Source organism: Mustela putorius, unplaced genomic scaffold (assembly GCF_011764305.1).
Source record: "Mustela putorius furo isolate JIRA1106 unplaced genomic scaffold, ASM1176430v1.1 tig00000095_pilon_pilon_pilon, whole genome shotgun sequence".
Lineage (NCBI taxonomy): Eukaryota > Metazoa > Chordata > Mammalia > Carnivora > Mustelidae > Mustela > Mustela putorius.
The window spans coordinates 6,060,829-6,086,553 of NW_025421280.1; the positions used below are offsets into that span (position 1 = coordinate 6,060,829).

General features: G+C 40.3%; 1 protein-coding gene across 2 annotated transcripts in view; it reads left to right on the forward strand.

Annotated features, from left to right (window-relative positions):
• The window catches only part of SUCLG2 (succinate-CoA ligase GDP-forming subunit beta), a 267,081-nt gene that overhangs the window by 24,734 nt on the left and 216,622 nt on the right, over positions 1–25,725 (forward strand). For both annotated transcript variants that reach the window (XM_004738325.3, XM_013053676.2), the window contains exon 2: positions 25,349–25,490. In XM_004738325.3, coding sequence (XP_004738382.1) covers positions 25,349–25,490 — 142 coding nt within the window. The remainder of the gene's footprint in view (positions 1–25,348; positions 25,491–25,725) is intronic.

The following is a 25,725-nucleotide window of genomic DNA, read 5'->3' on the forward strand; positions in this document are numbered from 1 at the left end:
AAGTGCAACTATATCCTGGAAATGTGGTGATGTGTGTTAGCTTGTAAAGGATGCAGGGGCCAGTTTCTGAACATTTGCAGGGTCAGCTCAGCCAAACAGAGCCCACTCAGTGTCGCGTTTTCTTCTTGATACCCATCACAGACCGGTGAGGTCTTTATCACCATTATTATTAACCATCAATCTCATTTTACCAAAGAAGAAACTGAAGCTTAGAGAGATTCAGTAGTTTGCCTAAATTCAACCAATTTATAAATGAGAGTCTAGATTTAAACTTAGGACCATGAGTCTTCAAAACAAACATTTTCATTTCAAACTTTTAAAAATTGTGAAATAGCTCAAAATAATGAAAAAAATCTCTACAACATATGTGTAGTTTTTTATGGACTCATAAAAGGAATATTACTCCTCAGAACCCAAAGAAAACGTTACCAGTACCCCCAGAAAACCCCGGCATCACTTTGTCTGCTGGTAGGTTAATTCTGTGGTACTCATTCAGTGGTGAAACTTAGCCTGTTAATTGCCCTGTTTAATTATCCTCCTTAGCACATCATGATGTGGTGCAGGAGAGAGCCGTATGAACCAGAAATCAGAGGTATAGATGCTCCCCTTCTGTAACTGTATTTATTGGGGGCAAGTCATATTTCTTCAGAAAAGATGGGCATAACACCAAATGACTTTTAAAAACCTCCACTACCATTATCTAGGTAAAGAGTTGGTTAACTGGAAAATGAAAATCAGATTGGAGGGCAGGTTTTACTTGCTTTTCTGTTAAATTGGTAGTATGGTTATAGAAACTTTTAACATTTTCAGTGACAGGCTTCACTCATTTTGAACACCAAGTGTTTTGTTCATTTATGTAAGTCAGTAAATTGCCCTTACACCTTATTGATTAAAATGTCCTAGCTCTTGAAGGACTCACAAATATAATTTCTCTGAGACAGACTGTACTTTCGTTTTTTAAAATCCACTGTTGAGGTCTGTGCATGATAAAGTGGAACCAAGTGGTTATTAATTTTTCATTGAAATCTTCTGAATAAGTGTTTTCTCTTGCTTGGTTTCAAAAGGAGTCATATTCCTGAATCTAATTAGAGGCAGTTTATGTACTGTGGGGTTTTTAAGATTCAAGGCACTTTTTTATTTTAGTCTGTCTGATATCCCTTTTTAATTTCACTTAAATTTGAATTACTCTAAACATCATCTGGGCCCACTGAAGATACTCAATGTTGTTAATAATGATGATGTTGACGAATGTGTCCCATCTTATTCTTCTCAAATTCCATAACCTTATTCTTGGGTTATACATGGGATCATGCTGTCCCTCCCCTCTTTCTTCCTATGGCAGAGATCAATAATCAATCATGGCACTCATCCGGTGAGCCCAAACAAGGCCTCTGGACTTTCTTCATGTAGCCGCCTAGCAGCCATTCCCCGTTGGTCTGACTTCGTAGGCTCTTGGCCATCTCTGATCTTGATGTTGGCTGTCTTAGGTCTAGATTTGCATATTTCTTCTTTTGACCTCTTGAATAATTTACATTATCAGCTGGTTGCTTTTTCTCTGCCTCAGACTCCCATTTTCCTACCTATTTGAATGCAAATATTTCCCTTTATGGGGTCCTTCTATAGTACCTCACTGGGTACTCAGACCTCTCCAGCTGTGTACATAGTGTGTGGATCTCACAAAGAATGACTAGACTTCTTCCTTGACCAGTCTTTGTTCATTCCTCTGGAGTTTGTTCTTAGAAGTGACTTTCTGTCTTAAGGTAAGAACTCTTTCACTCATTTAATGATATTATACTGTCTCTGGAATGAGTGTTTCCTGGCCATTTGGAACAGAAAAGACATCTCTGCTTGAATCCCTCCTGAATTTGTATCAGGCTGTATTTTCAGCATGACTGTGTGAGCTCGTAACAGACTTAACTTTCCATAACTAGTGATCATATACTCAAGGCAAAACCATGGAACTCGACTATTTGAAGGCTTTGGAGAGTGAAGGAAAGCATGGAAATCCTGGAAGTCAGTTAAAAGTAGAAGGGACAAATGTACTGAGTTTCCAGTTTTGTTTTGTTTGAGAGCAGGCCATAGTGGGGTCTAAAATTCCAACAGAAAAACATAGTCTTTCTGCTCTGAAGCACCAGAGGACAGAGTTCTGGGTACCCATGATAGCTGGAAGGTGAGGGGGTTACCTCACAAAGGAGAGAGACAGAGAGAGCGAGTCCTGGACTCGGTGTGTCAAATCAGCCCAAATCAGAAGGTATCCTTGGAAGGATATGTGTAAGAGGCTGACTGTAGGCGGCCTAGCCAAAGTAAAAAAGAACAGAGCTGAGATCGCAGGTGCTGCCCTAGAGACTGAGTCTGAATATATGTCACCCATGAATCATGCTTCACTGAGAACTCAGCTCTTTTCACTTATGTCTGATCTGTGCAATGTAAATACACGCCTTCCCACTGTTCACTTCCCTGTCTGGATTTCATATGCTTTGTTCACAGTTTTTGGGTTTAGAAGGCAGGCAAGAGATCTAAAATATTTAGAACCAATGCAAAGCCTCATCCAAGACAAGAGTTTGATAGGAAATTTTAAGGAGAATGGTTCTGCCACAGTTCCTATTTGAACAGAACAATCACCAGTGGGTTGGGAAGGTTCTCCTTATGCATTCTGACATCACGCTTTCCTCCTGTGCTTGCTGTGTTTGCTTTTCAGAATGGGGTGTTGCAAGCAGTGTTGGATGTTGTAATAGTCACAGTATTAGTAAACATGATAGCTAATATTTTCTGAGCTCTCATTATATGACAGGCACTATTCTAAGCATCTTACATGTAACTCATTTTATTCTCTTTACTACATGAACTTGTGTTACTACATGAGTTCATGTAGTAACTCATTTCTTATTCACTTTTATGCTTCCTGGCTTATGGTTGAAGAAATCAAGGCTCAAAGAAATTGAATGCACAGCTCTAAAGTGGTAAAGCCAGGAGCCAAGAGGAGGAATAAGCCAAGAGTATATAGCATGGTACCTACACCTATGCCCATTCTCAGTAGCTATTGTCTGCATGGAGTTTCAGAAGATTCCTGAGCAAGATAGATGTAAAGAATACCATTTCAGGCTACTAAGTCTTATCAAGTTTACTGGCATAAATGTGGTAGGGAAAAGGTTAAGAAATACTAATGTAGGCCCAAAGATTGAATCCTAATTTAGTTAAAGGAATAAAATATGAGTGAGTAGTTAGCCTATCCCAGGTGAATAAGATTCTGCTTAGGCCATTGTTTATGGACTCTTGGGGCCAAAATACCGCTGAAATTTTTGTTGATGTTGAGGAGAAAATTATTGAGTTTACTTAATTAGAAAGTGGCAATAAACTTTGCTTACAAGAGAATGGTTTACTTTGTTGGGACTAGAATTCTTAAATCTGCTCAGAGTCCTACTGGTGCTTGATTAGAAGCTTGATGAAGGTGGTGGTCCTAGTCAAGAACTCAAAAGGAAAGAGAAATCACTTTCTGCTGTTGCTTCACAGAACTTTTAATGATACTCTGAGTACTGCAGGGTACTGCTTACACACCACAGGATCTATGTGGTACAAAAGGAAGCCCTTACAGAATTGGGCTTGGGTAATAGAGGGTGTCCAGGCTGGAGATGTGATCTTTCTGCTCTGTTCCATATTGTTCAGACCACATGGGGGAATTTGTCCTCTCCCGAACAGCTTGGTATAAAATGGACACCTTGTTCCAGCAATGGAGTAACTTGAATTGGATTAACGATAACACAAAGCACGCAGATAACCTCTGGACAAAATATGCAATATATGACAAAACTTCTAAAATGTTAACATATTTGAGGGTGTTAGAGAGTAACCATAATTAGGTAGAAACTAGAGACAAGTCTGTCCTTGAAGGAAAAGAACTGCACTGAATGAGATCTACATTTATGCAGCTTTTCCTCTGGGAGCCCTTCCCAACCCACGCCATGCATCAAACAGCTCTCCATTGAAATGTTATTTTTCCTCATTTGCCTAATGAAGTTTGAGCCTTAAAATTGCCAGGAACACTTATTGACACTGATAGGAAGTATTGTTCTTTTATTGATATTTACTAAAGCTAGATATTTTCTTGACATTTCATTATGGGATATTTATTTAATTTCAAGTAGACTTGGGGTCTTACAGTGTTTGATAGGTTATAGGACATGAGGAAATCAAATAACAATGAAAGAAACAGGGTATATTAACCATTAGGGTTTTGATTTAGAACCTGGTTTTTGAAAACGTGCAAAATTCATTTGCTTTTTCTGTGTTTTAAAGGTTTGACCTCTGTGTAAATGACTTTTACTACTGAAACTGATTGCAGTGTATTATAATGTTTTTGAATATTGATATAATAAATATTTAATAGATACATTTTGCTAGTAAGTACTTCATCTAGCATGGAATTAGAGAAGTTTTACCTGAATCAGCCTCTGAAATAGCCAGAAAAACATCATTGTGTCCTTTTGAATAACCTTAGAAACATGTTTTCATTATTAATTTGTTCTTGCTTTTGGTTTCTGGCTTAAGCACATTAATTAAAAAATGCAGTACATGTTCATTCTACCTTCTACACTTGTGGATTCTAGCAAGGAGGAGAGAGACTTCTCAGCTTTGGAGTCTTAGAGATAAATTATGGGCTGATATCTGTGTAATTCTAGAAACACGACTAGTGAACTGTTAGTCCAGGGATGTGCCTGGCCTTGTCTACTATATCTTACTGTCATGAATACCACTGTTGTTTATCTGCCATAAAAGCAAGTCAGTGACCCGAGTTTTAGATCGAGGGACATTTTATCAGTGGTCCTTATATATCTAATCAATGAACTATCATTTAGCAAATACTTACAAGTCCATGCCAGGACTGTACAGGTATGGGGATGCATTTGTGAGTGTATCAGGCATGGTTTTCGCCTTGGAGACCATTATAATCTCTGGGAAATGCTAGATATTAATGAATTTTACAAATACATAATTGTGCTTTGAGAGATGCCGTGAGGGCATATGATGGACTATAAGTGAGAACAGTTAGCTTGGGAGGGGAGTGCCAATATGGGTTTTGGTGAGGGTCAGCAAACTTTCTGTACAGAACCATAGAGTAAATATTTTAGGCTTCTGGGCCATACATTTTCTGTTGTAACCACTCTGACATTACAGTGTGAAAGCTGCGCCAGACAAAATGTAAATGGATAATAGGTGTGCCTGTGTTCCAGTAAAACTTTCTTTATAAAAATAGGCAAGTGGTCAAATGTGCCCAGTTACTATAGTTTGCTGACCGCTGATTTAGGGAATCCGGAAAGGTTTTCCCAAGAAAACTATTTATTTGCAAAGGTAATGTATGGCCTTGGTACAAAATTCTAAAAGATACATAAGTAAAAACGACATCTCTCCCACTGCATGCCTTTCCCACGAAGAAAACACTCCTCCCAGTTTTGGGTGAGGTGTGTGTACATATGGTTTATTTTTTAAGTTACACCTATAAATGTGAACAGACTTTTTAAAGGCTCTTTATCTGGTAACCTTAGATAGGCAGGTGTTATATGGGAAAAAGCTGGTGTTGCTGTTTCAGGGTCTACTGCTGGTCATTCATCCCATTCATTGATGGGAGGGGGCTAGGGAAGTGCACTCATAGTCTTCTTTCTCCATCAGTAAATGGGACACAGTCTTTTCAGCACTTAAAATAGATGAGGATTTGTAAAAATTAGTGTCTACTCCCGAGATAGTCTGATAATAAAAATGATACTAGTGTGAGGAGAAGGAGCACTTCTGGAATTGCCATGGAATGGCTTAGGAAAATGAAATTCACAGTCTGGAGCTTCTCATGCTGCTTTCACTTTCATAATTCAGAGAAGGAACTGTTCTCACGTAAGCCATGTGTGTGTGGCAGTGTGCAGAACATGTGCTGAAACCTTGGATTTGATAATCCCTGGGTGAAATTTCCCATCTTTATTTCCTTTCATGGAATCACAGCCTGACTTAATCCCTGGGCTATTTTGCATCTTTTCAGTTGGGGAATAAAATAGCATAACCAGCATCTTCTCCTCCCTTCCCTTGTGCCTCTTGAAGTAGACCAGGGCTTCATCCTCTTCTCCCATGATCTGGACTGCTGAGAAGAGGCATTGCTGGCAGGCTGATGACAGTCAGAGAGGCTCATCAAAATCCACAGGTTCTTTTGACTTAAAGCAATGTCTTGTTTTATCTACACTGGGAAGCTACTTAGCTACTGAGGAAGAAATCTCTCCTGTGGGACTCTCAGTGCTGATGTGGGAAGGCATAAGGATGCAGGTTCCTTTTCTGGACTCTGAAGGACTTTTTCCCCATCTCTCAAATATAGGACAGGGGTCAGCAAACGTTTTCTTAAAAGACCAGATAGTAGATGTTTTAGGTTTTGCAGCCATCTGGTCTCTATTGTGACTGCTTTGTGGTTGTAGTCCCAGACCAGCTACAGACAGTGCATACATGGGGAGACAGAATACTAAAGCCTTCGCACTGTATAAGTTGATTAAGACTTAGTGTTCTAGGTGCTACAGACTGAGTGTTTATGTTTCCCCCAAAGTCTTATGTTAAAGGCCTAATACCCAGTGTGATGGTATTTGAATTGGGCCCCTGGACAGAAACTAAGTCATGAAGATAAAGCCCTCATGAATGGGATTAGTGGCCTTATAAGTAGAGAGAGGCTCCTTTTCTCAGCAAGAAGGCGGTTGTCTAGAAGCTGGGAAGAGAGTTCTTGCCAGAACCCAACCATGCTGGCAGTCAGGCTCCAGAACTATGAGAAATAAATGTCTCTTGTTTAAGCCTCCCAATCTGTGGTGGTTTGTTATAACAGCAGGAGTGGATGAAGGCACCAGGCAAGTAGGTTTTACCTGGCATTTCAATTTGTATTGATGGGATCCAGCGAAGCTCTGTGTGCTGAGGATTTTGAGGTGAAGTCTATTCTTTGGGTCAGTGAGGGCAATGGATTAGTGATGTCTGTCATAAGTTCACCTTCAGAGAAGACTGGCACAAGTGCTGTGCATCTTTCATCCTTGCCCCCAGGAATGCCTCGAGAACAGAGACTGCCATTTATCTTAATATGTCAGATACTTAGAGTCAAATATGTAAAAATTCAAGAAAGGCTTATCAAATGAATGGACATTTAGCTTGACACCATGCTACCAAACCACATTTAGGCTGTTTATCCTGCACAGTCATTGTCATTAAACGCTTGTAACGTTCATGTCAATAGCTTTTCATTCTAAGGGTTTTCCAAAGACAGGGAATTGATGGTATTCTATGTTTCATGTTTTTGGCTATCAGTATTTTATCTTTTTAGGTAACAGAATCACCAATGTGTACATTTTACATTGTTAAAAAAAACTCAAGTCAGTCAAGTAAATTTGAAGATCTAATTGACTTTATTAATTGATCCATGAATTGGGCAGCCAGCTATTTATTTCTATATCTAGAAAAAAGCTGTGTCCTCCTAAAAGATGTCCAAAATGGAATTTATTATGGGAAGGAGGGAGGGCAAGAAAATTAGAAGCAAAAGAAAAGAAAGGATTGTTTCAGGCAAGATCTCAGTCCTTTAGTGGCAAAGGATAGGAGGTCTTTTTTATGCAAAATACCTCATCTTCCTTTGGAGGATGGAGATGGTCCATGTGACAGATTTTGTAATTGGTGCTTTTCAGAAAATGCCTGATTTAAAAAAAAGAAAAAAAGAAAAAAAGCAGACACAGAAAATGCCTGATTGACAGATTAAGACTTACTCTGGAGTAGATTGAAACTATAGTTAGGTTAGGTATTAAGCCCTGGTTTGGTGACTTGGTCTGGCCCGAGTAATGCCATTTTGGACCTGTGGTTTTCTTTTTGACAACATGATTTTCTCTAGCTCTGTTCTTAATACATTTGTAACTAAGGACTTTATGTTTCTTACAAATAATATAAGCAATACAGTGCAATTAGAATTCGTATTAACACTTATTTGAAATATGTAGAACAGGTAATTAGGAGAGATTTTTCATGTGGCTTCATAAAATTGGTTTCACTTCTTTATAATAAATGGGGCTTTGTGCTTTATGCAGTTACAGTACTCTAAATCCTTTTTTAACAAGCACAAGACGCATTTCATGTCTGTATCATAACACTTACCTTTTGTGTCTTTAGGATTACAGGATACTTTTCTATCACATGACGCAAGGCACAATAACAAAATATGCATTTGGTCTTTGACAGAAAGCCCCAAAACCTTTGGAATTTCCTGAGTAGTAGGAATGTCTTTTGTTATTTGTAACAAGCCCCTTTACCCACACCTGAGTATATGCTCTCTAAACACCTTAGGTGGTTTCTAGGGATTGACTGGGGGAGTTTAGAAGATTGGAGATTTCAGTCCCCTCCCTCACCCCATCCCTGGGTATGGGTGGGGGCCTGGAGATGATGGTGTTCAATCAGCAGTGGGCAGTCATGTAGTCAGTCATTCCTGTGTAATGAAACCTCAAATAAAACTCTGAAACAAGGAGATTAGGGGAGCTTCAAGTTTGGTGAACTCATCTCAGTGCTGCCTTAGGGTGGTATGTCCAGAGAGGGTAAAGCAGCTCTGTGCTACTACCCTGTATTTTGCCTTCTCTATCTCTCACATTGGGCTGTTGCTGAATTATATCTTTGTTAGTAGCAAGTGAAATGCTTTCCTGAGTTCTAGGAGTTATCTTAATGAACTACTGAACTTGAGGAGGGGTTCATAGGAATCTCTGCATTTGTAGTTGGCTGGGAAGAAGTGTGGGTAGGCAAAGAACCTCATTTGCAGCTGTTGTCTGAAGTGGGGGTCATCTTGCGAGGCCAAGCTCTTAAACTGAGGTCTGCGCTGACTCTGGGAGTTAGCGACAGAGTTGAGTTGCTGGACATCTGGAGTTGGTGAAGAATGACATATGTTTGATATTAGGAAACATAGACATGTCCAGCGCATAACTTACTGTAGGGCTCAGTATCTCTTTATACTTGACAGAAAGAATGTTCTTATGCCAAAGCGTCAGTGAAGCAGATTATGCTGAGGGGAAATGTTGAGGCTAGGCAAACCCGTGACAGCCTACCTCAGACTATCTTGTGAAGTGTGTCTCTTGTTCCTTCTTTTCTCTTTCCCTCTCAGCCTCTCCCCTGACGCTGTGTTGTGGGTAAGAGTTCATGCTGTCCCCAGACTTGTAATTCCACTCCTCAGAAAGCCCTGTAGTCAACTAGACTACCTTCTCTTCTGTGCGAGTTTAGGGACCCTCTGTGGCTGATTCACCACGCCCTTTTGGGTGTCTCATCCATTTGCCCCAAATAACTTATCAAAATATCCCTTCCAGCTGTCATCCTGAGAGACTCTGGGGGCAGGTCTACCTTCGTCCATGTTGTACGTTCATACATGCATTCATTCAGTAAAAAACTGAAGTGAGTACCTACTGCATGTCTTGCAGTGCTTTAGGTGTTGGGCATTCGTCCTTGAAAAAACAAGTGTTTGCTGGATGGAGGTGGTGTCCTAACTCTGAAAGTATATAATATTAGTTACAGGTTAGAATGTATGAAACAGGGAGAAGCACTGACCAAATGCTCTGTATTCATGCATTCCTTTCTACTCCTGCTTTGATCATTTGGATCTAGTCAGAAATAAGGAAACTTCACTAGTTATTTTAACAGGGATAATTTAACCTAGAGAGTTGATTAAGAAGTACTGGAAGGGCAAAAAGACTCTGACTTAAGCAGAGCATGTAACCACAGGGAGTAGCTACCATGCCTGGAAAAAATGGAAACAGTTGGGACTCTGGTAGAGCTTGGAAACATGGAAGGGGGCATCCTGCAGAGTAGGAACCTAGAGCATTAAGGGAGGCAGAGGCACTGCATGGCTGGTTCCCATGGCTCTGAGGCTGATTGGGGAATGCTGGCAGAACCTATTAACTGCACCTAACTGCTCTTGGAAGCAACTGCTCCTCGTTAGGTCGAAGAGCTGGGGCTGGGACTCTGATGCCAGAACACCAGGCAAACCAGAAGGAGCAGATACTTTCTCTGTCCTCCAGCCTGTTAGTCTCTCAGTGGTGCCCCACATTAGTGCAACCTAGTAGGAAGCCAGCTGGCAAAGGAGAAAGTAATTTGCAGAGTTTCAGCCCACCAAGCGGTGAGCACCTAGAAGAGAGGTTTTGGAGCTGATAATAATAATAATAATAATAATGGTTAATAGCCAGCACATCATTAATAGGGCCCAAGTGTGGGAAAACCATATAAAATATGGTTACATTGATTTTTTTTTCTTTTAATGGTTGGACTTCTCAGGACCTTTAATAAGACGTGTATTGAGAATCTTTAAGGAAAGCAAAGCTATGTATTTCCCAAATATGTGACCATGAACCTTCCTTCTTTAATTTCTAGCTCACAAATTTGTTTTCTGGTTATATTCCTTCTATTTTTAACATTGCCTCTCCCTTTCTTTAAGTGGTCAATTTTAAACTTTTGAGATTTGTAGTTAATTTTTTGGTGGTTATAATGTCTTCTCATATCTCTCTGATTTATTGTACTTCTCATAGTGGTTTTGTGTTGTATCCTCTGTGAACTTTTTTCTTCAGGTGTTAGTTCTTCTGTTTGCTTCTCTTTGATGATGTTGGTGGGCCTCCATTGTATAAAAATTCTCGATACTGAGCTTAGAGCAGCCCAACATCAGTAACTGTGGGAGAGGTGCAAAGGGTGTAGCCATGTGGTAGGTGCCATTTAACTGGGTTTTCCCCCAATGTGTCAGAGGTCACCTGGGGCACAGTATCATCCCTTGGGCCCCCATGCCCCACAGTTACTGTTTATGTCTGGGAGCATACCCTGTGCTAAACTGGTCTTCCTAATGTTGTGTCAGTGCCTCTTCTCTCCTCTGTGTCTCTAGCTTTAACCAGAGCTATTTCCACCTTTAGTAAAGTCCTATCCTGCGCTCTTTTAGCTGTGGGATTCTACTTCAATCTATTTCTTATTTGCCTTCTGTTCTTCAGGGATTCCTCTCAATTTCTGGTTTCCCAGGCACCCACTGCCTTCTTTATTATTTTCCCCAGTGCTTCCATGAATAATTTGTTTAAATGTATTGTTCCAAACTCGAGTTCTTCCTTTTTGTACCCCCTCTGCTTGGCACTATGTCTGGCCCTGTGGAGTATGTGATACTTTGTGTCCAGTGGATTGTTCTTGGGGGTTGATCACAAGGTGTCAGGTTACTTCTTCAACCTTCAATGTGGCAGCACTTCCTTGGGGGTGTTTCCTCTGTCTTGGGAGGGTCTAGTGCCTCAACAGTAGCAGAATCTATAGAGTTGAATTTTTAGATGACTGTCTGCCTTCTTTGAAACAAAGAAGAAAGTCCTCAAGAGAGGAGATATTTATCCTTTGGTAGCCATTGGATACTGGCTGGATCTGGCTAGCTGGAAAGTAATGGAACACCATATTTCCACAGTGGTAGCATTTCTTGCCTCTGGGGTTGCTTCTTGCTCTCAGACCCCATTGAAAAAGGAAATCTTTTATTTCACTTTCCAACAACCTTCTAAGGTTGTGATGGCTGATACTCTCGTTTAACATGAAGTAAACAAGGTTGAAAGGTCACTTGGCATAAGTGGCCTGGGCAAAGACAGCTCGAGTCTTCACCTCTCCCTCTTAAGCCCATTTCTCACTATCAGCTCCTGAACCTGTCATCAGGACATTACAGAGCAAATGTCATATTTTGCTCTTTTGTGTCTCATTTTTTTCTGTTAGCTTCTGGTTTGGACCAGTTGTTAAATTGTAGTAATGTCATATAGCATTTCACGTAGGTTCCTAAAAGAAAAACGATGAGGATTAAACATTCTTCAGATTGCTTTGCTTTTGTTGAATCTCCCAATTTTAAGAGGATATGCTACTGTTAGAATATTATTTTCTTTGCTGCTTGGATATAAAGTGTCAGATTGTCTGTTTCGCAAGGGTCAGATTGTCCTCTTGTCTGTGTATGCTTTTGGATTTTTCTATCATTACAGTGGACTTTTCAAATGAAAGACAGTAATTCTTTCAAAAGTTTTCTGGAGGATAGTGAATGCCATGTACTCTACACTATATATAAATTCTCTTTTCAGGGATTATTTTGAAGTTTTATTTTCATGTTACCAAGTTTCCTGAAAGCTTGCCTGAATTTTACTTCTGTGGTTTACTTGCACAGATATAAGTAAGATTTTGATTCTTTCCTCCCCACTCCCCCACTCAGGCTAAAGAAACTCAAATTATTGCCCAAGAAGAGATGACTAATGTGAATTGAAAGATTTGGCGTTCAGTTTTCTTTCATCACTAGGCCATTAAATGTAGAGTACTGGGGAGGGTGATGGGACTTAATACTCAAGATTGTAATTTCTTCTGTAAATGGGGATTCTGACAGTGGAAATGTGGAAATAAAGGGGTACTCTCTATAATGTTGTCACCTTTCTTAATAGAAAATTCTAAGATCTAGTTTTTCATAGTGGCAATATTTTATTCATCAACAAGAATGGAATCAATTTCTAAACACAAATAGTGGACTTGGAACCTTGCAGACACCAATTACCATTCTGTACAGCAAACCTTCAAAATGTCAAAGAGACAGTCTCAGGAATTTCTCCAGCAAAGGTCACTCATTTACTACTCTCTGAGTCATTTCTTCAGCACGCCAAGGTGACAGGCGAACCCGTGAGATTGAGTTAGCTAGGTCGCTCAAAACTGCCACTATAAAGAAGCGATGAGAAGTCTATTTCTATCAGGTAAATCCCATTAAACTCAAATGTATCCTGAACTATTAAGCGCTATTAGATTGTTAGAAGGAACATGAGTGGGTTGATTGAAATAAAGTCTGCCCCTTGAAAGCTTTCCCTGAATTTATTGGATGGGACTTTTGGGAGTAATTTGAGGAGGCCTAACAAATTGGGAACTGAAGGGGGTGGAGAAAGGAAGGGGGCAGGGCTTTATGAAGGAGCTAGATCTGATGCACTCGGATGTCATATTTGACTCATTGTCATGGCTACGCTGAACACATATATGAAAAAGCCCCATCACATACTTTACATGTATGTTTCCTCCCAGCAATCGTGGAATACTTTACATGTATGTTTCCTCCCAGCAATCGTGGAAGGTTGGGTATTCTGTTTTACTAATAGCCATGCTTCACAAGCTCAATCCAGGTTGAGAACTTGAAAAACACCCCTGTAGGTCTTTTTATAACTGGTGATGTTTTTACTGAATGTGGTTGAGGAAAAATATGTAGTATTTTCCCTTCTGATATTCAAAAGTAGTAAGAGTAATAGTTTGCTCGATGCACGTGTAAATGTGTAAAAAAAATGGCTGGGGTTAGCTGAGCAATTAATGGCCTCAGATTGATCAAGGTTGAGCTCATAACTGTTCTATTATTGTATCTTTTGAATTTGATTTCAGGTTAGCACTACACTTGAGACTATTTTTAGAATCTTAAACCCCCCTTTTGCTACCAGAGAGACTTTGATAGTAGGATTCACTTGAGGGAGTTGAAGAAATCATGCGTATACACACACACACTTTTGTGGGATGAAACAGTGACCTAATTTTTGGGACATAACTTCCAGAGTTATTCACTTTTGCCATAAGCCAGATTTTTGTGAACATAAAATGGTCATAAAACCAAGGCACTTGGCTGAAGCCTTAGGCAGTCCATAGATGAGAGCCAGTGTCTACCGCTCCTTCCCTGAGCTCATGTGTTCTACAAAGATGCATTTTCAAAGTGCAGGAAGGGCAGTGCCTAAGCAGGTGGATGGCAGTGCCTAAGCTTCACACTGGCTTGTTGAAGGAGTGCCAGCTTGGTAGAAGGTGGAATAACACCTCAAGGCCTGAGGTACTCATCATGAGCTGCCTGGTGTGCCATGATCTCAGGGTTCTTCTGGATCTAATTTTCTTACTTTTTCTGATTAAAATTATGTATCATACCTTACTGTTTTCATTTTATTGATTAATAAATCCTTCTTTATGGAACTATGTAGTTATCAAATTTATTATACTCAATGTATAATTATTTTTATTTAGAGAAAATGCAGAACGTTGAGATTAATGTCATAGTCATCTGTGTGTCCAGTATGAAGAGTTTTTAAATATTGCCATTTTCTTGTCTTTGCTCAGATCATTTTTAGTAAAACATGTAAAGTCTAACTGATAAAGTTGAAATCTCTTGGTGCTCCTTCCCCAAACCCAGGGCCTTCTCTGACTCTCTCACAGCATTACTATCCTAAACTTGACATGTCACTTTCTAAACTTTGGATATGACAACTTGTATACGTAGATGAGGAAAACACTTTTCCCTTTACTCGTCTTAGATTCACTGACTGAGGTCCTGCAAATTAGTCTACTAAAGGATGGAGTAGCAAGAGAAAAACAAGCAAGTTTATTAACAGGTACACGTATCTCTGGGAACACTCACCCATCTGTGTCTCAAAGGGGTGGTCAGAACTTTGGCTGATGTTGCATCTTGAACAGTAAATTTGCAGAGAAGTGCTAAGACAAAGGAAAAGGACTTTGAACTTCTAGGGGCAGCAAATTGTAGGAAGGTAAATCTATGGGGATGCTAATGGAAGATAAGTGTTAGTAAAGTTTGTTATGGTGACGCCTGTGATTAAGTCACTATGGCTTAATAGATTTGAGAGACTATGACTTAGTCTCTGGACTAAGAGTGTAGATTTGTCTCCTGATTAAGAATCTCCCGCCTTTTTGGGTGGAGGGAAAAAAGGAGCAGAGAGGTTTTTTTTTTTTTTTGTGTCTGCTTTTCAGTTACCCTCAGCTCAAAAGTAATTCTAATGCCCGCCTGCCTTCCCTCCTCCTTCCATTCCCCCCCCCTCCTGTTTTCCCTCTTATGTGGTGTTTTTTTAATCAAAGGAGGCCTCGTGTTTTCTCCTTGGAAAGTAGCAGCAGATGGGCCAGTGTAGCAAGATGGGGCCAAAGCAGGGCAGTTTGTATGTTGCCCACTGGGATTAATAGTAAATAATGGAAGATGGTTGTAAGATCAAAGACCAAGAAGCTCCTGTATGGTGGAATGATGGATGGGACTCTCAAAAATTAAGTGTGATGCAAAGGCCAGTTTGGGCCAAAAAATCCAAGGTAAGATTGTTGCTAAAGAAATGTTTCCTTGGGGCGCCTGGGTGGCTCAGTGGGTTAAGCCCCTGCCTTCGGCTCAGGTCATGATCTCAGGGTCCTGGGATCGAGTCCCGCATCGGGCTCTCTGCTCAGCAGAGAGCCTGCTTCCCTCTCTCTCTCTCTCTGCCTGCCTCTCCATCTACTTGTGATTTCTCTCTGTCAAATAAATAAATAAAATCTTTAAAAAAAAAAAAAAAAAAAAAAAAAAAGAAATGTTTCCTTTATAGTTAGCAGGTACATAAAATTCACTGGGCTTATATAACTGTGTCAAGTGTGTGTCAGTGTGTGTGTTTTTATTGAATACTAGATTCCCCTTTACCTTAAAGCCCACATGTAGTTCAAGAGTAGGCTTTGCTTCGTCACCAAACTATACCTGAATCCCTTCATTTCTCTGTTCTACTTCCTCCTCTCTTCTCTGTTCTTTAGTTGAGGGTCTGCAAACTAGTCTCAGCCAAAACTGTTTCTGCAAATAAAGTGTTGCTGGAACACAGCCATGGCTATTCTCTTATATATTATTTCTGCCTGCTTTTGCGACAAAGTTGGAGTTGCAGCAGAGACTCTCTGGCCTCAAAGCCAGATTTACTATTTGACTCTTTCCTCTTTACTATTTCTGTTCTTCTGTTTATGGAAAAAGGTGGCTGACTCTGGGCTGGTTTAACTGGGCTCTCATAATGGGTTCCCTTCTCTAAACAGAAAACAAAGTGACTTTTCCAAAATGTGAACTTGAGCTCACTCCCCCACTTAAAACTGAGTGAATAACATTTAAACTTTGGGCTGCAGCTTCCACGCCCCTTCACGGTCTGGTCTCTGCTCCCCTTTCTCCCCTCCTCTCTGACCAATTCCCTACTAGCTCCTGCCCCTGCTAACCCTTTCCTGCCTCAGGGCCTTGGACCACACCTGCTAGGTTTCTCTAGGCTGTGTTTTCTGCATATGCCTCTCTCCATTCTATCTTGAGGTCTTTGCACAGGTGGCCTCTCCTCCCATCACACAGCCCTTGGCCTCAGTAATTCCTCGTGTATATGTTATTTCCTCCAGAGCACTTATCACTCTGTCAGTACATTCTCCACTTCCGTGTTCACGTCTTCCTCTCTGCCTCCCCCCCTAGGACCTGAGCTCTATGGCAGCAAAGACTTTGTCTCTGCTGTTGACCAGTAGACCTCATTATATTACGACTACGTTATGAATGCCCAGTAGCAAACTGTTCAAGTGAATGAGCAAAGTACAGATTCTGTCGGTTTCCTTAGGAAGAGTTAAATGCTGTATATATTTACTCTAAATTTGTTTTCTTTCTTCATGTAAATTAATCTCACCCCCTTCTGTTCACAGTATAAAATTAAGGTGATTTTCTTCTGCAACATAGTTGAGGTGGCACACTCTCCACTAGGGGACGGGCAGGCATTTTTGAAATGATGCTGTTTAGTATTTTTAGTGCCTTTTATACATTTGTTTCTGCTGTTGTGTTAATATGCTAATGTTTATCAAGGTTGTATTTTTTTCCCCTCCCCTTCTTTCTTGCTGCTGGCAGAGCAGCAGCACAGAGTTATGGAATGAACTCTCCTTTGGGCATTTGTCCTTACTACAAAGAGTTTTACCTTTCTTTGTTCCTTAAAAAAAACAAGCTGCTTTTCTGCTGAACCTAGGATAAAAAGAAGGTGGTATCTTTGAGAATCTTAATTCTTTTGACTTAGTGAAACCCATCCAGGAAGCTTTCTCTCATTCAGAGCTTCCCATTTTCCCTTCCAGCCTCATGTTTGGGACAGCTCTGTACCTTTCTGTAGTGAAATCTATACACTGCTCCCAGTTTCTCCTGCCTCTGTCATTGCTTAGGACCTACTTTTGTGGACTGGCAGGAGGTGGCGTTCACTGTTAGTGAAGAGCAGACTGTGGAGTCAGGCACACCTGCATTTGAAAAATGGCCCTGCCTCTAAGTGTCTCTGTTAGTCTTAGCAGCACTTAGCTTCTCTGAGCCTCACTTTGCCCATCTGTAAAATGGACTTCTGTCAGTTTCTTCCTTGTAGGGTTGTTGTGAGAATTAAATGGTGTAATGCTCGTCAAGTGTATAGTAGAGTTTCTGTAACTTCATGGCACTCCTGCATGTTAGCTAGAATTCACTTTGGTTTTAAAATAGAAGATTTTGTCAAGAAGCATTAATCCGAATCATGAATGCTATGATCCAGTTTCTGGATGGTTTGAAAGTTGAACTTTCATTTCTTTCCTGGTTAGACAGGAGATACAAATATACAAATATATATTATATATACATATATGTATGTATATATACATACATATATGTATATATAATAGAATCTGTTTATATATATATATATTTTAAAGATTTTATTTATTCATTTGACAGACAGAGATCACAAGTAGGCAGAGAAGCAGGCAGAGAGAGAGGAGGAAGCAGGCAGAGAGAGAGGAGGAAGCGGGTTCCCTACTGAACAGAAAGCCCGATGTGGGGCTCCATCCCAGGACCCTGGGATCATGACCTGAGCCGAAGGCAGAGGCTTTAACCTGCTGAGCCACCCAGGCACCCCTATATATATTTTAACAGATTCTGCCCCCTCGTTACTGTGGGGTCCTTAGACAGGCAGGTGTGGTACTATCAGAGACACAGAGCTAGAGAAGCAGAAGTGGCCCAGGCTTCTCATCTGATCCTAGTCTGATCTCTTATAAGGAGAAGCATAGGGGCACCTGGGTGACTCAGTGGGTTAGGCCTCTGCCTTTGGCTCAGGCCATGATCTCAAGGTTCTGAGATCGAGCCCCACATGGGGCTCTCTGCTTGGTGGAAAGCCTGCTTCCCCCTCTCTCTCTCTGCCTGCCTCTCTGCCTACTTGTGATCTCTCTCTTTCTCTCTCTCTCTGTCAAATAAATAAAATCTTAAAAAAAAAAAAAAAGAAAGAAAAGCCTAATTCTTATATCTCTTCATCAGGAAATGTGACTTTGCTTCTCTAGCCTCCTGTTCTTGTGAAATTGCACATTCCGTCTGTACCAAGGTTTCGGGACGGCCCTCCTGCCCCCCGTTAGTGCTCTCACTTTGTCTGCTGCCTTGTCTTCCCTCCTTTTAAATGGAACACTGTATTTTTAGGTCAGGAGTATGGTTTTTGTTTGTGGTCCTTCCAAGTCCTTTTTATTGATATGGATTCACAGACTGACCCCCGCCCCTTCGCACCAAAAAAATAAAAAATAAAAATAAAAAAGAATCATTTAGAATAATAGAAAGCTCATGGGTTTTTTAGACTGGGATTCAAATCCTGACTCCACTCACCTGGCTGAGTAGCCATAGACTATGCATTTGCTCATCTGTGAGGTGGGAGTACCCTGGCTCAAATGAGACAGAAAGTCAAGGCCCTTAGCACAAATGGCATATTTTAATTAGCTTTGTCCAGGCCTTCTTTTATAAATTACTGTCCTTTCCCTTTCTGTGGCTATTGAGTGACTTAAGTATAGAGATTCCACCATTAGAGTTTAAAAATACTTTCCCAGATGTGTTTAAAGTGAACAGCAGGACACTGTAGGCACTTCTTTATCATTTATGGGATCACCTACTATTTTTATTTTAGGGATTTTTTAGTGTCTCCATGTTATACTTTCTTTCCCCCTTTGTATTTCTACATTAAATAATGACAGCAGAGGGACTCCTGTTGGGCTCAGTGCTTAAGCGTCTACCTTGGCTCAGCTCATGATCCTGGGGTCCTGGGATCGAACCCCGAATCAGGCTTCCTGCCCCACGGGAAGCCTGTTTCTCCCTCTCCCACTCCCCTGCTTGTGTTTCCTTTCTTGCTGTCTCTCTCTCTGTCAAATACATATTTAACAGACAGAGATCACATGTAGGCAGACAGGCAGGCAGAGAGAGAGGGGGAAACAGGTTCCCCACTGAGCAGAGCCTGGGGCTCGATCCCAGAACCCTGAGACCATGACTTGAGCCGGAGGCAGAGGCTTTAACCCCCTGAGCTACCCAGGCGCTCCCTTAAATAAATTCTTAAAAAATAATAACAACAACAGATAATTCTTTTGAGTACTTATGACCTGTTGAGCACTATTCCAGTAGATCTGTACGTATTAACTCATTTAATCCTCAGAGCAGCCTGTGAGGAGGGCCTGTTAGTCTCCTCGAACTCAGCCGCAGGGCACTGAGTAATTGGGGAGTTCATTTCCTTTCTCTGTGCAAAGTGGAGGTAACCCAAACAGTGAAGGGTCAGGAACATGCCAGTTCTAGATAAAAGAGATGTTGTAGTTCCAAGGGTGACTCCAAATGAAGGCCCCCTACTTTAGCCTGAACATAGAGTAAACTGTAGCAGAGTGTCAGTACCTAGGTTCCTTCACTTCTTCCACATCTGACTGCGTTTTTTCCTTCTCCACAGGTTTAGACTTGTAGCACGGTGTTGCTTTTTTGTGTGTCTTCAGCATGTTGTCTTTCTGAAGGAGGAGTTGTTAGAATCACATTCAGGGTTAAACAGAAAAGCACTATTATTTTTATTATAATTATTCGTGCTGCTATTAGTATCATTTTCCTCTTATAAACAGGATTCCTCTGACTCTCTTAAATAGGGTGATAGTGAAGTGGCATCTTCATCAAAGGCTGTTTTAAGCAAGCAGATCTTTTATTTTGTGGTACCCATATTGAGACACATTGAGTTATATCTGTCTTTGCATGTGCACCAACACGTTTATTTGAAGCCTACTATTTCCTAGGTAACGTGACTAAGGTAGATTTATGGGTGCTAATTTACATACAGAATAACATTGGCAAAAACTAAAATATAACAAACACATAGCAACTTTTGGCCTGCCACAGCCCACTGAGCATCTGCCTTCCTTGCCATGCTTGCAACGAGAGGGGAATATATTTTCCTCTGCGTTTACAGCTAATTCCTTGTTTGTATTCCACTGTCGTCACTGCAGTTGAGAGCTTGAAATGAGGTTTAAGAGCCTCTTCCTATCTCCCAGCAGGAGTTGATATTAGGGGTGGTCGTTCTGTGTAACGGAGAATGCAAGCCTTTGCCCTCCCCCGCCTGATTTCACACCACGTTTGGAGAATTCTGCTGCACTGAAGTGTGGGTTCAAGCCCTTCATTTCCCAGACAAGTTAATAGATGCTCCAGGCTGTGCGCTTGGGTTAAAGCCTGGGTTTGATTACTTCCTCTCAGTGTTGTTTTTGAGTAGATTGATTTTCATTGCACAAATAATAAATGAATGTTTTTCTATGAGAATTGTCTTAAAAATTATAGATTAGGGTAAATCTCCCTTTGACTGCCATCTTTCTGGTCTGCCCTCCTCAAGTTTACTGGCATTAGGTGAACTTCATCTGGACCTTTCCCTGTGCATGCACTTATACCTCTCCCTTTTCTGAAAAGATAGAGAACGTTGCTTTGTGTGTGGAAATACGTGTGTTGGAAATATAAATGTTATTCTACTTTAAATATTGAAAGAAGCTGGCTGTTTTCTTTCAGTAATGTGCCTTGGAGAACAATCAATGTTAAGACGTTCATACTTATCAGTCTAGGCTAGTCAATGAGGCGATTACAAGTTCTTCCCAAGATCTCAGTGGTAAACACATCAAAGGTTTATTTCTCATTCGTGAAATGTGTGGCTGATGACTCCAAGGCCAAGGCAGCAGTCTGTACAGTAAGTCAATAATGTACGCTGCTTCGTCCCTGTGACTCCACCCTTTCCACAAGTGGCTCCCAGGACCTCGCAGCCAGGGTAAAGTGTCCTGGAGGGTTGTATATCGTTGCTTGAAAGTTTTGGCACCCTACTTACAAAAGAACGGAGGATGTGGGGGACCGCATACTGGGTGCTGTTGTGTTGCCACAGATATTTTAAATGCTTCCTGTTGTTGGAATACATTGTGGTTTATTCAGCCCATTTCCTATTTTGGAGACCTCTAGGTTACCTTCCGACTTTATCCTGTATTATGCACAGCACTATAGATGAGATCCCAGTGCATGTCCCTGGTACACAAGTTTCGCTAGGTTAAGCACCCAAAAGGAGATGTTCCGGTTCAGAGCATGTGGTGGTTTTAGTTTTCATCAGTGCTGTCCGTCAGATTGGTTTTGAAGGTGGCCGCCCTGGTGTCCTCTTTGTCTGGGGAGCGTGTGGGGAGGTGCGTTCCACCATACCTTCATCAGTGACATCAGAAACCTTCAGTTTTAATTTCTATTTTCCCAATCCCTAGTGGGTTTTCAGCTCTTCCTGAGCCTCGCCTCTGCTGCCTTCCTGAGTGAAGAAGCACTGCTGAGAGCATCCAGCTGCCGGCAGAAAGACCGAGGGGGCACCGAGAGCCAGTGGGCAGATGTGGCTCACCGAGTCTCCCTTTGGGGGGCGCCCAGCTCAATGACATTTTCTCCACTCCCTCTGTTGATTTTTCTCCTCCTGTGCTGCTATTTCAGTAGTCTCTGCACCTCTAATTTTAAAACCATGGGGCGAAGGATGATTTCTCGGTCGTGTCATTTTTTTCTATGTAGCTGTCTAATTTTGTGCTTTGAGTTTTCTCATGAATTTTTGCCTGCTTAGTCATTGTCTTTTTATCTCCTGTTTTTCTTTGTCTTGCCCCTCATTTTTCATTCTTTTTCTTCTGCCTGTGCTTCCTTGTTCTCACAGGCCCTTAAATCTTTATGCCATACTTTTAAGTTGTGTTTCCCACTTCCCTTCCAAGCTTGGAAGTGCTTGCTCTGGTGAAGAAACATGGGAGGGAAGGGAGTCATGGAAAGGTCAGCATGAACATCTAGATGGAACTCACCCCAGGTGCCCACCTTCCCCAACTGTTTTGAGAACACGATGCTCTTCCTGATACGGATGCTTTGCCAAAATCTGTATGAAAGGAGAGAAATAGTCTAGTTTTCTTCCTCCCTCTGGCTTACTAGAGGATCCCTAAATAGATTACTTCCCACCTTTAGACCTCAAGTTTTGAAGAGAAGTCTCACTTATCCCAGTCTCATTCTTTATCATCAGGGCGCCCCTGGGAATGTGGGACCAGAATATAAGCACAGGGAACCAACAGTATGACTCAGTAGATCAGTAGTGTGGATTAGAGAAGTTTTGCTGCTTGACAGCTGCCTGTGATCTTTGGCCAGTGACTTAACCCTCAGCTTGGGTTTCCTGATTTGTAAGATGGTTTTATTCATCAGGATGCTACAGATAGGCTAGGTTCTACCACAGTCACAAGTATTCTCCAGAATCTCAGCACCTAGAAATCCACAAGGGATTATTTTTCATTATATATATTCATTGTGAGGGATGTGAGAATGTGTCTGTCTTCACTGTGACCCCTGACTGATAGATCAGCTGCCAACGTAAATATTCCCATTCCCCATGTAAAGGGAGAGGGAGAACTTAGGGGGAAAGTGTTGATAATCAAATGTTGGTCCAGATGAGTTGCACACCATGTATATTCATGATTCAGTGACCAGAACTAGTTACACAGCTGTGCCTAACTTCATCTAAGGCAAGGAAGTATCTGGAAGGAGGAAGATTAACTACAGTATTTGTTGGTTTGCGCTAATCATAGCTGCAGGAGAAGTAGTAATATTTCACTTTTCACAGTGATTTTGGCTATTAGATAACGTGTGTGCTTAGCAGAATGCCTAGCACATGGCCCGTGCTCTATAATAAGGAGAGGAAACTATTCTTATTATTGCCTTTATGATTCAGCTTTGGATACATTTCCAGTGTACTTTACACCATCTACTTACTTAGTAAATTTCTCTTCTCTTTTTCTTCCCCCTGAAAATGCAGAGTAGAATTAACCTTTTCCTCTCTGGATATACCACAGATTTTTAGTAAATGCAGTTGAAGTGATGAAGTTTTAGACCTAGCCACAGACCCTGCTCTTCTGAGCTTAGGTTTGACAAAGGTAGACGATTATTCTGTAAAATGATCACTTTGTGGAGTGATAGCTTGGGTGTCTGCAGTGGCTTGGAACTATGTTCACTGTGTTGGTTTTCAATTTAACAGCAACAGACTTTAAGCAGGCTTTCATCTGAGTCAATGCAGAAATGGTCAATATGTATTATATGTCTATGAAGCTGGTCTCTGGATCAATTGCAATTAGTTTGCAGCAGATTGTATTAACATATCCAGAATTAATACAGCGAGTGTTTTAATGAAAAGGAATTGACCAGACCACACTGTTTTTAGTGGCTGTTTTTTGTCTCTCACGTGCTCTTTTCAACTGTAGTTTTTTCCTTCTTCTTGTTAATGGCTCTAAGTTGATGAGTCAACATAGACTTAATCTATTGATCCTTTCCCGTCTGCCTTTTAAAAATGGCCCCAGAATATAGTACATATCTAATGTTTAATCTTTTCTTTCTTTAGGAAGCTTTTAGTAAATGCCTTAAACTTTAATTTTTCTTAAATGATATGTTATTAAGACTCTTAAGTCAATGGGTATGTTCATGTGTGAAATTTTGTGTTTTTCAAATTACTAATGTTTCATCAAGACTTAAAGATTCAGAAGATTAACAAATCATGAAGTTAATAACTCGTACAGTATCTGATGTGAGCATCACTTGTCTGATAATTTATTTTGACTCAAATGTTATTTATTTCTGCAGAAGAAGTGTAGATAACTTTAACATTTAAAATAGTATTACCAGTATTCAGAATGCTGGAGTAGAGAGATTTCTTTAGGCTCGATTATGTTGAAATTTGAGTTTTTTACGAGTATGTAGTTTTGTTTTTAAAGGTCTGAAGAACTTTTACTTTTCTGTTTTTAGAGAAAGCCACTTTCTGGAAATGAAAAATTAACTGTAGCTGGAAACAAAAGGACAAAAGGCAGGGTTTATTCATTTGGCCATCCCACTAGTATTTTTTGAGTATTTTCCATATGCCAAACACCCATCACATTCTTCTTAAAAATACAAAGAAATTGAAGATACATTGAGTAAAACCTGGTTTAGTTGTAAGTGTTCTGGAGCCTTCTTGGAATGTCCCTGGTCCAGAAGAGATCCTGAGTGCATTGTAGCTTGGAAATTTCAGAAAAAGTGCCATTTTAAGGACACATTTGAGGTCCTGAAACGTAATGGTTCCATATTGTAAAGCCCTGTGGGCCTGTTAATGGTCTGTGCGATATTGTCCTGGCCATACACCAAGGCCATTGATTGAAGCCAGTAGGAAGTATGTCAAGTGATTTTCCTCCACCAATCTTGTGATTCAGTTTGTGACTGATTTTTTTGGTTTATGCATTAATGGCATTGTTCTCTTATCCACTGTGAGTAGTGTTTGTGTTTTCATCATGACTCATGGTTGAAAATGAGATTAAACTAGATATATTCTTTTTTTTTTTCATCTTTTTCCTTTAAAAAATGGGGTGTGTAAGTTTGATCGGGAATACTTTTGATTTTACTGAATAAAATGAGAAGAATTTACTTGTTCATGTTATTATGCTCTTTGATTACTTTCTTTCAGCACAGATTAGAAACTGATAGTTCATATTGGAAAAACACCTCTACATGATGCTTGAACGGTTACTTTAATACACAAGTTGCAGTGTTTAAGAAGTGTTTAAGTAATGATGATTGTTTTCAGGTTACAATCCTATTTGGTGTGTGAGAGAGAGAATATTATTAGAGACATAGTGATTGTGCCTAACTTCTATTAAAAACTAAGAAGTGGATTAATCTGTGGCCCATTGAGCCTCAAAATGTTAAAAAGTAATTCCTAAGATACCTTACAATGATTAATGATGTGCACACAGTTATTAAAATAATGCTCTGACCTTTATTTGGGTGGGAATGGTGGGAGGCGTATCCTATATAATAGAGTTCTTAATATTTTTAAAAAATAACCTTTTATTCTTAAATACTTACTGACTCATAGGAAACGCCAAAAGAAGTGCAACAGTCCTATGTACCCTTCCCCTCCTGCCCTCATGTTGACGTCTTATTTAGTTTTAGTCAGTGTCAAAACTAGGATATTGACATAGACACATTCTTGATAGCTAGATAATAGACCCGATTCAGTTATCATCATTTCTTTAAACCTGTATCCATTTGTTGAGTATGTAGTTTTCCTTAACATTTTTGATTAGAAAAACAAGACATAAATTTTATATATATATATATATATATATATATATATATATATTCCCCTTTTAAATAAAACCCGTGTTGCTGATTGTCATTTGAGGGTACCTGTAAGACTGACTATATGTGTTGACTATTATTTTTCTTATTATTTTTAAGTGTTCTTATCTCTCTCTCTCTCAATTTCTCTAGGCAGTTCAATTAACCCCCCGAAGATGGCTGAACCTGCAGGAATACCAGAGCAAGAAACTCATGTCTGACCATGGAGTTCGAGTTCAAAGATTCTTTGTAGCAGACACTGCAAAGGAAGCTCTGGAGGCTGCTAAGAAACTAAGTAAGTTAATTCACAACAGGTAAAATCACACTTGCCCAAGTTAGTGACCTCACAGGTAGCAGTGAACCAGTAGGTGCATTTTCTTTGTCATGGGTTATTACTAACGAAGACAGATATGATGGTGGGCTTTTGAGTTACAAAGGCTAAAAAAGCCCAATTAGGAAAACTTGATTCTTTTTTACGAGATAGCAGTGTATGGGATGTCACTCTGGTAATTTTCCTGAATTTTTCTGCT